The sequence below is a fragment of the Cucurbita pepo genome, chromosome LG11, assembly GCF_002806865.2.
Source record: "Cucurbita pepo subsp. pepo cultivar mu-cu-16 chromosome LG11, ASM280686v2, whole genome shotgun sequence".
Classification (NCBI taxonomy): domain Eukaryota; kingdom Viridiplantae; phylum Streptophyta; class Magnoliopsida; order Cucurbitales; family Cucurbitaceae; genus Cucurbita; species Cucurbita pepo.
Window position 1 is genome coordinate 6,249,524 of NC_036648.1, and position 13,990 is coordinate 6,263,513.

The 13,990-nt window shown below is 37.5% G+C and overlaps 2 protein-coding genes across 2 annotated transcripts; one reads left to right on the top strand and one right to left on the bottom strand.

The window, feature by feature from the left end:
- The first annotated feature begins 262 nt into the window (after positions 1 to 262).
- Positions 263 to 5,409, top strand: LOC111805541. Its single transcript, XM_023690651.1, has 8 exons — positions 263 to 1,351; positions 2,020 to 2,214; positions 2,305 to 2,396; positions 2,468 to 2,729; positions 3,058 to 3,594; positions 4,263 to 4,457; positions 4,548 to 4,639; positions 4,711 to 5,409. Exons 1-8 carry the CDS (start codon positions 827 to 829, stop codon positions 5,333 to 5,335), a joined length of 2,523 nt encoding a protein of 840 aa, XP_023546419.1. The 5' UTR covers positions 263 to 826; the 3' UTR covers positions 5,336 to 5,409.
- Positions 5,410 to 9,683: 4,274 nt separating this feature from the next.
- LOC111805285 (psbP domain-containing protein 3, chloroplastic) lies at positions 9,684 to 12,612 on the bottom strand. The gene is made up of 10 exons (XM_023690278.1): positions 12,467 to 12,612; positions 12,319 to 12,397; positions 12,114 to 12,214; positions 11,949 to 12,014; positions 11,776 to 11,856; positions 11,617 to 11,699; positions 11,312 to 11,387; positions 10,608 to 10,726; positions 9,870 to 9,914; positions 9,684 to 9,785 (listed from the first exon to the last, which is right to left on the bottom strand). Exons 1-10 carry the CDS (start codon positions 12,543 to 12,545, stop codon positions 9,759 to 9,761), a joined length of 756 nt encoding a protein of 251 aa, XP_023546046.1. The 5' UTR covers positions 12,546 to 12,612; the 3' UTR covers positions 9,684 to 9,758.
- Between the last annotated feature and the right edge of the window lie 1,378 nt (positions 12,613 to 13,990).

The following is a 13,990-nucleotide window of genomic DNA, read 5'->3' on the forward strand; positions in this document are numbered from 1 at the left end:
CAAACATTCAACATTGTTGTTCTTGTCTTGGTTTTGTGGTTGAATGAGCTGAAAGTTATGGGTTCATAGTCAAAAGTGACCAAGTTTCAGAATGGCATTTCTTGTAGCAGGAGTATTAATTAAGCTTCTGCAGAGTATGAACACCAATGTGNTCACGTGCGAAATTATAGAAGATCTCCTTTAAGATCAAACACCTCACTTCAGCTCCTCTCTTCTCGAGAATCTATACATCCCTTATTAGTATATGGACAGCTATTCTCGAGCACAGGTTTGGGTTCGGCCTCAATAGAAAAATAAAACGGAGCCCTAACAATATATCTTTGCAGATCAAGAACTACAAGATCGCCCCTTTCATTCTGGGGCGACAGTGGGCTCGTATCAACATGGGAACAAATAACGTTATGTATTTAGATTTTATGATTGACAGAAAAGTGACATCTCAATAGCTTTACCTTTTGACAATGGCTTCCCGACCTGTAAATTCAAATGAATAAAGTAATGAAGAAGATACCTACACAAAATTTTCCATATTACCCTCATCTGCAACCATCTCAACCTCCAACTAACCCTACTACATGGGGGGCAGACATGACATTTCACCATGGAAAAAAAAACATTCTTACTTTGCTTTAAAGCCAAGAAGAGAAGTTGATGCAAAGTTGGAGGGTTTATTCCCACAAACATTTTCCTTTTTGACAGAAAACTCTCCCTTTTACCTACTGTTCTCTCTCACCACAAACATTCAACATTGTTGTTCTTGTCTTGGTTTTGTGGTTGAATGAGCTGAAAGTTATGGGTTCATAGTCAAAAGTGACCAAGTTTCAGAATGGCATTTCTTGTAGCAGGAGTATTAATTAAGCTTCTGCAGAGTATGAACACCAATGTGAAGGTCAGAGGAGAGCATAGATCAGTGCTATTACAACTTATCAGTATTGTACCTGCTTTAAATGGTTCAGAATTGTGGCCTAATCAAGGCTTCTTTCTAAAAGTTTCAGATTCTTCACATTCTACTTATGTCTCATTGTCCAAGCAAGATCATGAGTTGATCTTGAACAACATCTTACAACTAGGCCAATTCTTCTATGTTGATAAGATGGAAGCTGGAACTCCAGTTCCAGTTCTTGTTGGGATTCGACCGGTTCCTGGACGACAACCTTTCGTTGGGACTCCGAAGGATCTTATGCAAATGATGGAGCCATCAGTGAGCCTAGTCCAAGATTATCAGGAAGGAAAGAGTGGAGGTAAATCGAATGAGAGAATGAGACATAAATTCATGATCAAAGAGGAGAAGATAAACGTTTCGTCGCGGTATATGCAAGGTGTTTCGTCGTTGAATTCTAGAAGTGGTCAGGTACAAGTATATATCACACTAACCATGACATTCATTTTAGGCTCAATCTAAGAATTAGAATAATAATGTAACGGCCTAAGCTTCCTACGGGTAGATATTGTCCTCTTTGGATTTTATCTTTCGGGCTTCCCCTCAAGGTTTTTAAAATACATCTGGTAGGGAAAGATTTCCCACACCTTTGTAAACGATGGTGTTTCGTTCTCCTCCCCAACCGATGTGGGATATCACAATTCACCCCTCTTTGGGGCCAGCGTCCTCGCTGACACTCATTCCTTTCTCCAATCGATGTTAGACCCCCACCAAATCCACCCCCCTTCGAGGCCCAGCGTCCTTGTTGGCACATCGCCTCATGTCCACCCCCCTTCGAGGCTCAGTCTTCTCACTAGCACATCACACAGTATCTGGCTTTGATACCATTTCTAACGGTCCAAACCCACCGCTATCAGATATTATCCTCTTTGGGCTTTACCTTTCAGGTTTCCCCTCAAAGTTTTTAAAACGCGTCTACTAGGGAGAGGTTTCCACACTCTTGTAAAGGGTGTTTTGTTCTCCTCTCTAACCGATGTTGGATCTCACAAATAACTTCAGTCCCATTTTTTCGGTTTAAAGAATGAACTAAAAATGTGATTAGAACACCATCTTACTTGGTTGATGTGCTTTACTGATAGGTGCAAGCAGTAAACCTGCAAAGCCGGCTTGATGAGGCTTCTTCAAAGGCAGAAGCCCTTCAGTTCAGTGTCAAGGAGGCTGCTGCATCGTCTAAGAACATTCCTGCAAAAGGCACTTCAAACAAACAGGAAACTTCTAATGCAAATCGCTTACCTTACAGAAAAGATAAAACTCATTCATCAGAGACTGTCAAAGTATTATGCATTTCCTTCTCTCATTCCTTTTCTCTTCTCTTTCCATGTTCTTAGCCTTTCCATTTCTGTGTGAACTTTTGATTTTTCAAGAGGATTCTTAGAAGGAAAAACATAGCTTCTATGGTAGCAATGGAAGCTCAAAAAGAGGCAATGGCTGCAGCATCCTTGGCCAAATGTCTCAGGTAAGTTTTCAGGATATAAATTTGAGTCCATTTCTTACAAGGTAATCTTATTTCCATCATGTTTTTTTCAGTGTGTTTGCTGATCTGTGTTCATCAGCCTCACCTAAGAATCCCCAACTCCCTCTCACCAAATTCTTCACACTGCAGCAGCTAATCTCCGAAGCGAATTCGAACGATGCAGTGAAGGAAAACTCACTTCTTTTGACTATGAACTCATCTCTACCAGAAGCAAATAAGTCCACAAAAGTTTCCTCTTTATTCCTGTCAAAGAGTGCTTCACCAAAGTCTGCAAAGGCAGCTATTGAATTAAGAGAGGATGAAAAACAAGANTCAAATGAATAAAGTAATGAAGAAGATACCTACACAAAATTTCCATATTACCCTCATCTGCAACCATCTCAACCTCCAACTAACCCTACTACATGGGGGGCAAACATGACATTTCACCATGGAAAAAAAAACATTCTTACTTTGCTTTAAAGCCAAGAAGAGAAGTTGATGCAAAGTTGGAGGGTTTATTCCCACAAACATTTTCCTTTTTGACAGAAAACTCTCCCTTTTACCTACTGTTCTCTCTCACCACAAACATTCAACATTGTTGTTCTTGTCTTGGTTTTGTGGTTGAATGAGCTGAAAGTTATGGGTTCATAGTCAAAAGTGACCAAGTTTCAGAATGGCATTTCTTGTAGCAGGAGTATTAATTAAGCTTCTGCAGAGTATGAACACCAATGTGAAGGTCAGAGGAGAGCATAGATCAGTGCTATTACAACTTATCAGTATTGTACCTGCTTTAAATGGTTCAGAATTGTGGCCTAATCAAGGCTTCTTTCTAAAAGTTTCAGATTCTTCACATTCTACTTATGTCTCATTGTCCAAGCAAGATCATGAGTTGATCTTGAACAACATCTTACAACTAGGCCAATTCTTCTATGTTGATAAGATGGAAGCTGGAACTCCAGTTCCAGTTCTTGTTGGGATTCGACCGGTTCCTGGACGACAACCTTTCGTTGGGACTCCGAAGGATCTTATGCAAATGATGGAGCCATCAGTGAGCCTAGTCCAAGATTATCAGGAAGGAAAGAGTGGAGGTAAATCGAATGAGAGAATGAGACATAAATTCATGATCAAAGAGGAGAAGATAAACGTTTCGTCGCGGTATATGCAAGGTGTTTCGTCGTTGAATTCTAGAAGTGGTCAGGTACAAGTATATATCACACTAACCATGACATTCATTTTAGGCTCAATCTAAGAATTAGAATAATAATGTAACGGCCTAAGCTTCCTACGGGTAGATATTGTCCTCTTTGGATTTTATCTTTCGGGCTTCCCCTCAAGGTTTTTAAAATACATCTGGTAGGGAAAGATTTCCCACACCTTTGTAAACGATGGTGTTTCGTTCTCCTCCCCAACCGATGTGGGATATCACAATTCACCCCTCTTTGGGGCCAGCGTCCTCGCTGACACTCATTCCTTTCTCCAATCGATGTTAGACCCCCACCAAATCCACCCCCCTTCGAGGCCCAGCGTCCTTGTTGGCACATCGCCTCATGTCCACCCCCCTTCGAGGCTCAGTCTTCTCACTAGCACATCACACAGTATCTGGCTTTGATACCATTTCTAACGGTCCAAACCCACCGCTATCAGATATTATCCTCTTTGGGCTTTACCTTTCAGGTTTCCCCTCAAAGTTTTTAAAACGCGTCTACTAGGGAGAGGTTTCCACACTCTTGTAAAGGGTGTTTTGTTCTCCTCTCTAACCGATGTTGGATCTCACAAATAACTTCAGTCCCATTTTTTCGGTTTAAAGAATGAACTAAAAATGTGATTAGAACACCATCTTACTTGGTTGATGTGCTTTACTGATAGGTGCAAGCAGTAAACCTGCAAAGCCGGCTTGATGAGGCTTCTTCAAAGGCAGAAGCCCTTCAGTTCAGTGTCAAGGAGGCTGCTGCATCGTCTAAGAACATTCCTGCAAAAGGCACTTCAAACAAACAGGAAACTTCTAATGCAAATCGCTTACCTTACAGAAAAGATAAAACTCATTCATCAGAGACTGTCAAAGTATTATGCATTTCCTTCTCTCATTCCTTTTCTCTTCTCTTTCCATGTTCTTAGCCTTTCCATTTCTGTGTGAACTTTTGATTTTTCAAGAGGATTCTTAGAAGGAAAAACATAGCTTCTATGGTAGCAATGGAAGCTCAAAAAGAGGCAATGGCTGCAGCATCCTTGGCCAAATGTCTCAGGTAAGTTTTCAGGATATAAATTTGAGTCCATTTCTTACAAGGTAATCTTATTTCCATCATGTTTTTTTCAGTGTGTTTGCTGATCTGTGTTCATCAGCCTCACCTAAGAATCCCCAACTCCCTCTCACCAAATTCTTCACACTGCAGCAGCTAATCTCCGAAGCGAATTCGAACGATGCAGTGAAGGAAAACTCACTTCTTTTGACTATGAACTCATCTCTACCAGAAGCAAATAAGTCCACAAAAGTTTCCTCTTTATTCCTGTCAAAGAGTGCTTCACCAAAGTCTGCAAAGGCAGCTATTGAATTAAGAGAGGATGAAAAACAAGAATGGGCCAGAGGAGATGGTGCAAAGGAGATCAAATTACTAAGAGATGTTTTGCTGAAGGAATCAACATCATGGTTTTTGAATTTCTTGGAGGAAGCATTGGATGCCGGGTTTCGTGTCGGAAAACAGGACAAGAAGGGTCGGAACAATGCAGGGCAACAAACGGAGTCGGGCAACCATATTGCTGTTGCCTTATCACAGCTCAAGCAAGCCAATGAATGGTTGGAGAAGTTAAAAGGAAATTTGAGTTCAGGAGATAATGACTCAAGGGAAACCATTGACAGGATAAAGCAGAAAGTCTATTCCTGTTTGCTTGTACATGTGGAGTCTGCTGCATCAGTTCTAGAGAATAGATTTGACCGTTGTTAATCCAGAACAGCAAATTCAAACTCTGTAAATTGTATGATACAATAAATTATCAGGAGTTTGGTCATTCTTATCGATAACAGGTCAACATATAGATGGTTAACACACTTCAGTCCTCTACATTCTAACTCAGCATGCAGATAAATTAAACATATACTAAATCCCATCAGAAGTGTTCAAAGTTCAAACAATCTAATGAGAGTGAGATCCCACATCGGTTGGGGAGGAGAATGAAACATTCTTTATAGGGCTGTGGAAACCTCTCCCTAGTAGACGTATTTTAAAAACCTTGAGAAGAAGCCCGAAAGAGAAAGCCCAAAGAGGACAATATCTTCTCGTAGTGAGTTTGGGCTGTTACAAATGGTATAGAACCAGCACTGGGCGATGTGCCAACGAGGAGGTTGAGCCCCGAAGGGGTGTGGATTAGGGGGTTCCATATCGATTGGAGAAGGGAACGAGTGTCAGCGAGGACGACGGGCACCGAAGGGGGTGGATTGTGAGATCCCACATCGGTTGGGGAGGAGAACGAAACATTCTTTATAAAGGTGTAGAAACTTCTCCTTAGCAGACGTGTTTTAAAAACCTTGAGGGGAAGCCCGAAAGGGAAAACCCAAAGAGGACAATATCTACTAGCAATGGGCTTGAGCTGTTACAAATGATATCAGAGCCAGACACCGGGCGATGTCCCTGCGAAGAGGCTGAGCCCTAAAGGGGAGTGGATTGGGGGGTCCCACGTTGATTGGAGAAGGGAACGAGTGCCAGCAAGGACGTTGGGCCCTAAAGGGGGTGGATTGGTGGGTCCCATGTTGATTGGAGAAGGGAATGAGTGCCAGCCAGGACGCTGGGCCCCGAAGGAGGGTGGATTGTGAGATCCCACATCAGTTGGGAAGGAAAACGAGACATTCTTTATAAGGGTGTGTAATTCTCTCCCTAGTAGAGGCGTTTTAAAAACCTTAAGAAGAAGCCTAAAAGGGAAAGCCCAAAGAAGACAATATCTACTAGCGGTGTGTTTGGGCTGTTACAATTATACTAACCGAGTCATCAATTACACCGCAAACCCAACCAACGAACACAATGCAGTACCAAACCCCAATTTCCTATCTTCTAGAGAAGCAATGATTTTCAGCATGAGATATATCAAGGTGAAATAAACACTTAACCGAACACCAGCTAAAGTATTCAAGTCAAAACAAAGAAGAAATAGAACACAGTTACCCTTTATTAGAAGTAGAGGCAAGCTTAAGTTTTCAAAGTTGTTGTCAAAAGGAAGAGAATCCAAGTTGGAGAAAAAGGGCACACGCTAAGACCTCCCATCTTTCTCGTAAACAATCTAGCATGTGCCCTGCCTCTCCAACATGGCTCACTCTCCCTATCTCCTACTAGTGCCTATAGAATGGAGCTAACTCATATTCTGGTCTCCTAGGCATTTTAACAAACAGGTTATGAGCATATAAAAAGAACAGCAAGAACACACATATTTAAACACCAATGTGAGCGAACAAACAATTGGGCACCCAAGAAAAGGAGTAAATATAATATTGGGTGTTAATTTAAAACTTCTTACAGCCAACAAAAAGCATTGTTGATGAGAATGGGAAGCATGTTACGGGTAGGCGAGTGGGTCGCCTTGTTTTGTTTAGCGAATAATTCAAAACCCATGAGTGGATCTAGCTGCCAGCGACGGGTGGGGAAGAAAAGAATAGAAATGGAGAAAGCTTCAATGGCTGCCAAACTGGCAAGTTCATGTAGATATGAATTTTTTACCAAATGCCACCAACCTTGGACTGGTAGATCTGAAAATGCCCACACTTCTTAGCTGGAAAAGGATAAATAATCCTTTCTTATAACCTTAAATTTAAAATTTTGGCTTGATTGGCATGTGTTTTTGAATGTAATGTCAATTTTTTTTTCATGTATTGAACGTCTTGATATAATTGAGATATGTACGAGGGTTTATATGACTTGATAACTTGAGCAATTTGAACTATTTTGACTACGGGGTTGAAATTACTAAACTTACTTATGCTTTCGAATGCTTTTTAGTCGAGATTTTCTTGACTTCTTAGACATATGAAGAATTGGGCTAACATTTTTTCGATCGAAATTCCAATCAAAGACAAGTTCTACCAATGCCAAGATCTAAAAGAGAAGATTCATTCTCCGGAATTTTGAGTGAGATGATTCATTCCTTCTTCAGCTAAAGTGGAATGATTGAATGATTGAAGTCTTCTTCAAGTTCAGTCGAAGAGATCGAAACGAAGTCATCAATTCAAAATATGCAATGAATTGAATAAAGAGGGCCGACAAGGTAAAGATAGAGCTCCACACATAGTTTCGAGTTCAGCTCAAAGTCCAAACCGAGTTGGGTTGAGTTAGATTTTTTTTCCAATTTGAGTTGGGTTAAATTTTTCAAAAACCAAAAGTCGGTTCGATTTACCATTTGAAACTTTTTTGGTCACGTGAACCCAACCAATTCAAAAATATGGTTCACGACCCAATCTAACCTTACCTTAAAGATTATTGTGAAAATTAAAAATATTTGATGTTGGTAACAAACGTTGTAATGTGTTATGTTATGAGATATTAGTTATTAATGTAAGTAAAATGAACGACGTGATACCTGACCTAAAAATAAGTTGGATTGTGAACTTTATTCGAGTCATCTAGATTACCAACCCAACTAATTCAAAATTTGTGTTGGTTCAAAAAAATTTCTCGTGTATCCAAATTTGATAACATTTTTTAAAGGCTATTTGATGCCAAAATGAAATAACATTAAAATTGGTTAAATAGGAGAATAAAGTCAAATTATTTATGTTCATAATGGTTAGATACTATATTTTAGTTTAGTCTTTTAAAAAGATATAATATTTTAAATTGAGAAAGAAAACAGAATTAAATATTTAAATGACTCATAAATAATTTTAAATATTGTCTACAAAAATATTGATAACAAATAATGAATTTAAAAAATAGAATGACAAGTATGTAAAATCCTCCAGAAAAAACCATGTAAAAAGTGAAATAATATTATTAATAAATAGATCATTTTTATTTCTCCAATTCTTCATTTTCACCTCTCCATAGATTTCATAAAAATAAAAATAAAAGTAAAAGTAAAAATAAAAATAAAAATAGAAACATAATTTTCAATACAATTTTCTACGATGAAGTAGTTTTAATACGACAAATTATAGATTAAAAGACATACAAAATTGGATATTCAAATAATAATAAAGTCAAATGATAGGCTAATTCAAAAAAAAAATTGGACAACTATACAAGCATATTGATGTGCACGATTCGATTTGGTTTGGTTTGGTTTAGTGTTTGACAAAACTATAGACTGAACCGAACATATCCATTTTAAAAATTTATAAACTAAAAAAATTAAAATACATCATATTTCCATACACTCACTGTATAATAACTAATTTCATTTTTCAATATAAGGTGAGATTTCTCCTTCCTCGTATTAGAATCATGCCCTGAACTTAGTCATGTCAATATAATCGTGAACAAAGATGGTGAACTTCAAAAGTGTAGTAAAAAAGTGACTAAAGTGTCGAACAAAGGGAGTACTTTGTTCGAGGACTCCAGAGGAAGGAGTCGAGTCTCAATTAAAGGGAGGCTGTTCGAGAGCTCCATAAGCCTCAAGGGAGGCTTATAGTGTACTTTGTTCGAGGAGAGGATCGAGGAGAGGATTGTTGGGAGTGAGTCTCAGATGTGCTAATTTAAGAAATGATCATGAGTTTATAAACAAAAGAATACTATCTCTATTGACACGAGACCTTTTGAGAAGCCCAAAGGCCATGAGAGTTTATGGTGAAAGTGAACAAGTAGTGATTCCTAACCGTTTTAAACTTAATTTTCTTTCCATCCATTTTGATGGTCGACAATTTTCTAATAGGTAGAGCCCTTAGTTTAGAATTTAGCAAATTTATATTTATTATATGGACGGTGTAGCGACAGAGTGGTGGGGGAGAGAGAAACAAGAGGGGGGGATAAATATAATTTTTTTTATTTTTTATATTTATATTTATATTTTATTATTAACAACAACAACAGAAAAAAAAATGAAATTAATAATTAAAAAATATATATATAAAATTATCCCATCAACCTTTCATAATAAAAAGTTAGAGAACAATAATTTATTTTTCTCTTAAAAAACTATTAATGAGTATAAATAATTCAAAGTTTTAAATTTATTTAAAAAAAATGTGACAGGTTTATTAGCTAATTTAAATCTTGATTATAAATATTTTTATTTATATAATAGATTACAAAAAAAAATCATCGACATTAATATTTTACCGATATTTNTTTTTTTTTTTTTTTTTTTTTTTTGAAGCAAATATTAAGGAAAGCAAAGAGGGAAAACTTGAACCACATAACTGTAGTGGAAGCCAGTTCTGTGGGATCATCAAATGAAAGTGAAGGAATTGACAACCTACAAAGCCAACATTCAGAGGAACTTTGAGAATAGATTGTATGAAAATTAAGAGCACGAGTTTGGGATATCTCTCCCACTAACCTTCTTAATTTCGGAACTAAACTTCTCTGAATCTTCATCTCCATACTGTCCAACACATCAAACCAATTATCAAAACAAAACAAAGATTTCCTACCATCTTATTTTCGATCAACTTTTATATCGGTTGACTTTCGGTTTTTTTAGTCATTCAACTTCTAAATGTATCATTTTAGTAGTTCGATCTAAAAACCGTTGTAGTTCTTGCTGTCTATTATCAATCTAGATAAAATTACAAATTCTGTAAACATACCAAAAAGAAAAAACAGCTAAATATATCCAAGATATTAAAATAATTCTTAACTTCTAAGTCATTCCACCAGAAAATACTCAAATTTGTTATCATAAAATGGATATGTCATCAAATTATTGTTTAAATAACATGGTAGGACCAATTGTCATGATGTTTGAAGATTTCATATGAAAAAAATGGATTTTGTTATTAAAGACTAGAATATATTTAGCAAGTGTTCTAATGCTAGATGAACATTGTTTGTCTGTTTACCCAATTTGTAATTTTATTTAGATGGATATTATATTTAAAGACTCACCTAGAAAAACATAAGACATTTCAATAATTTTTGTCAAATGATTGATAAATAATTAACAGTAAGAACTAGAACGGTTTTTAGATCGAGCTACTAAAACAATACATTTAGAAGTCGAACGATATAAAAGAATAAACCGAGTATCATGCATTCAATAAAATAAGTGCATTGATAGAGATTACGAGCAACCTACCTGTCCTGTTACGGTGTAAAGTCTGTTGTACCAACCATTGGATGCCATCCCAATTGCAGAGTATAAATGGTTGCGGCCTTCACCTGGATTCTGCAGCGTGTACTCAATGTAATATATCCCTGCGATTTTTTCTTTCAAATCAAACTTCATTGTGTTTTGACGAGAAGCCTATGTAATTTTAGAACCATACTAAGGAAGACATAGTAGACTCATCAGGAACTGCTATATAATAAAAACAATAGAACAAGATAATGATAATCAACCCTCCATATATCTCCACGTTAATATGATATTATCTATTTTGTGCATAAACCTTGATCCCTTTGTTTTTGGTTTCAATCAAAAGACCTTGTTCTCACTTAATATACCATGAATCTCTCCCTTATTCGAGTATATAATAAAACGATAGAATAAGATAATGACAATCGACCCTCCATATATATCTACGTTAATATGATATTGTCTATTTTGTGCATAAATTTTCATCGCTCTGCTTTTGGTTTCTTAATATACCATGAATCTCTCCCTTCTTCGATTAAGGTGGAACTTTATTCGCACATAATAGAATAAAATAACCTGTGGTGGGCATAATCTATTATGGTTCTCAAGTAAGTTTCATGTTTACAACGTTTTGTAAACAAGTTTCCTTTAAGTTTCATTTCAGCTAAGATTCTGAGTTAACTGGTTGTACATGTGCCACATACCTTTAGATGATCTACAGTCTATAAGTTTCGCCGCCACACCTGGTGGCCTTTTCCAGCTTCTGTCCAGTCCGCTCACCTGAAAGAGATATCACGAGAAGAGGAAAATCCAGATTTAGGCTATCTATTTCCATTCAAGAACAGCAAAGAACGAGACCCCATTTTGGCTTCAATTTTGGCTGTCGTTTTCTATTTAAGAAACTTCAAGAAAAGAGTACCAGTTTTGGTTTTCTTGTTTGGTTCAAAAACAGCAAAAGGAAATCCACTTTTTTCATTTCAAAAACTGCTAATTGATATGAAAGTCATACCAGGGTATCAGCAAATTCTTCAACCTTGCCAAAGGATTCCATTCTCGTGAAATCAGGACCAAGCCCCGAGATTACAACACTGACTGAACCAAATTTCAGTCGATCAAGCTATTCAAAATCGAACCGAGGGAGAGAAAAGGAGAAAAGATCTAACAATACCATTGGAACTCAAAGTTTCTCTAGGAAAAAAAGCCGTAACCAACTTGAATCCATTCGGTTCACCATTACCGACTTGCCAATCTGCATAAATCACACAAGTTTCAAGTAATTAATACAGTTTAATCTCTAATTCTCAAGAAAAAAAGCTCAGCCAATGGAGCCAAGCCATACACCTTGAGGAATCACCAATCTGAACTTATTCGCTTCATCTATGTACGTCCGATAATCCTCAGCAACAACTATCACCCGTAAACTGAACGCATTCAATCTTCAAATAAAAACAATACCAAAGAGGGATAATGTAATTTCAGAGAACACGCTCAAGGTAAAATCGGTACCACTCTCGGCTAGGGCAATAGAAACAACTTCTTGGAAAGAAAACGCAGTCAATCCCATTCCTAGCACAATCTCTCGTCTATTAACTCCGCTAGTCCAACAACTAAGAACCAACAGAAGGAACGAGCATTTGAATTTTCGGACTCCAACGATGCAACAATAGAATTGAAATGAATAACAAGCAAAGAGAAAGAGAGGCCAATTTACCAGGGTTTTTGATCGGGAATGTCAATGTTCTTGCCAGAGCAGAAAACACGGAGCCTTGTGCGGATAGGAATGGCGATTCCTGAAATGTCAAGAAGGAAAATGATAAGAGTTAACAATGGCGCATGAAGTGAAAGGCGAGGAAGATTACCATTGGAGAGTGATGATGGTGTGAAGCGCCATGAGCGAGGGCGCTGGATTACAGCGCTGGGTGAAGGGAGGGACGCCATGCTTTTAGTCCACTGCTGGGATTAGATATGGATTTTATTTGTTCAATGTGTGACACTTGTCCTCTTCCGATTTGTTTTCTATTTATTTGAAGCGGTTTTTCATGTTTATTTTCACATTATCTAATAAAAAAAATTAAATATTTGTTTGGATGGGGTGGTTGGTATTTTTTTTGGTCGAGTCAACTCGATTAATTCGAAAATAGGGTTACAACCTGACCCTACCTTACTTTTAAATGGATTAAAAAGTACGAATACGAACAGTGAAAGCGTGGCCTATCGATCCTTCAGACCTTCGGAATTTGAAGCTAGAGATGTTAGAAAAGTTACCACAGGGATAACTGACTTGTGGCAGCCAAACGTTCATAGCGACGTTGCTTTTTTATCCTTTGATATCGACTTTTTACCAACCGATAGGGAACGTGAGCTGAGTTTAGACCGTTATGAGACAGGTTAGTTTTATCCTACTGATGACAGTGCTGAACGTTTGTAATGGATATTAGTGATGTGTTGTTTACTATTTGAACTTTATAAGATTTTAGTTATTAATATAATAAACAGAACTCTATTCAGGTTGTTCAGGTCACCGACCCATGTTCACTCCTACTATTCGGCTCACGATTACTCGGGACTGAAAAACTTTTTCTCTTTGTATTTCTTTACTCCAATGCTCGGAGTTCTATAGTACTTCATTTCTTCGCTCTCATACACGTTGTTTCAATTTTCGATCGTTCACTCGAGATACGTGCGCTCTCTTCTCCATTTTTCCTCAACTTTTACCTGTAGGTCATGGTTTTCTCTCTCTCATGCAAAACGCTTTCACTTCTCCACCTTACTCCCGAGTTTTGGGTTCGTTCTCTCTTCTCTTTCATTCTTCTGAAACCCTAACCTCTCGATTTTGCCGGTTTTTGGAGCCTTCTAGTTTAACCCTTGTCGATCTCTTGTTGGATTGCCATGTCGTATTTTGTATACTTTCTTCTTCGTTGAATGTCGATAATGTTAAACAAATCATAAAACACATATAGATGAATGTTGAGGACGTGAAACTCGTCGAGTGTGTAGCGACTTAAGTTTAGGGGTGTATAGTAATTAGATAACGAGATGTTCCAGCTCGGTTATTTGCAACAACTAGAGCGATCAATGAATGAGAAAATACTAGGTTGCGATATCAAAGCGACACCCAGATAGATTATTGGGTGAAAAGTCACAAGAAAACATATACAATCATCGCAAAAGATGTTGGGACCATTTTGCAGCGATTTCGACTCGAATAAGAAGTTCAAATATATCAAGGTTGAGAAGAAAATCAATGCTAAAGGGTTGCGGAACAAGCCTTTTCAATATTATAATAATTTGACGTATATCTTCCAAGAGGATCGAGAAAATAGGACAAATTTCGAGATGCCTATTGACATTGCATCGAACACATCAGAGATTATTAAATTCCA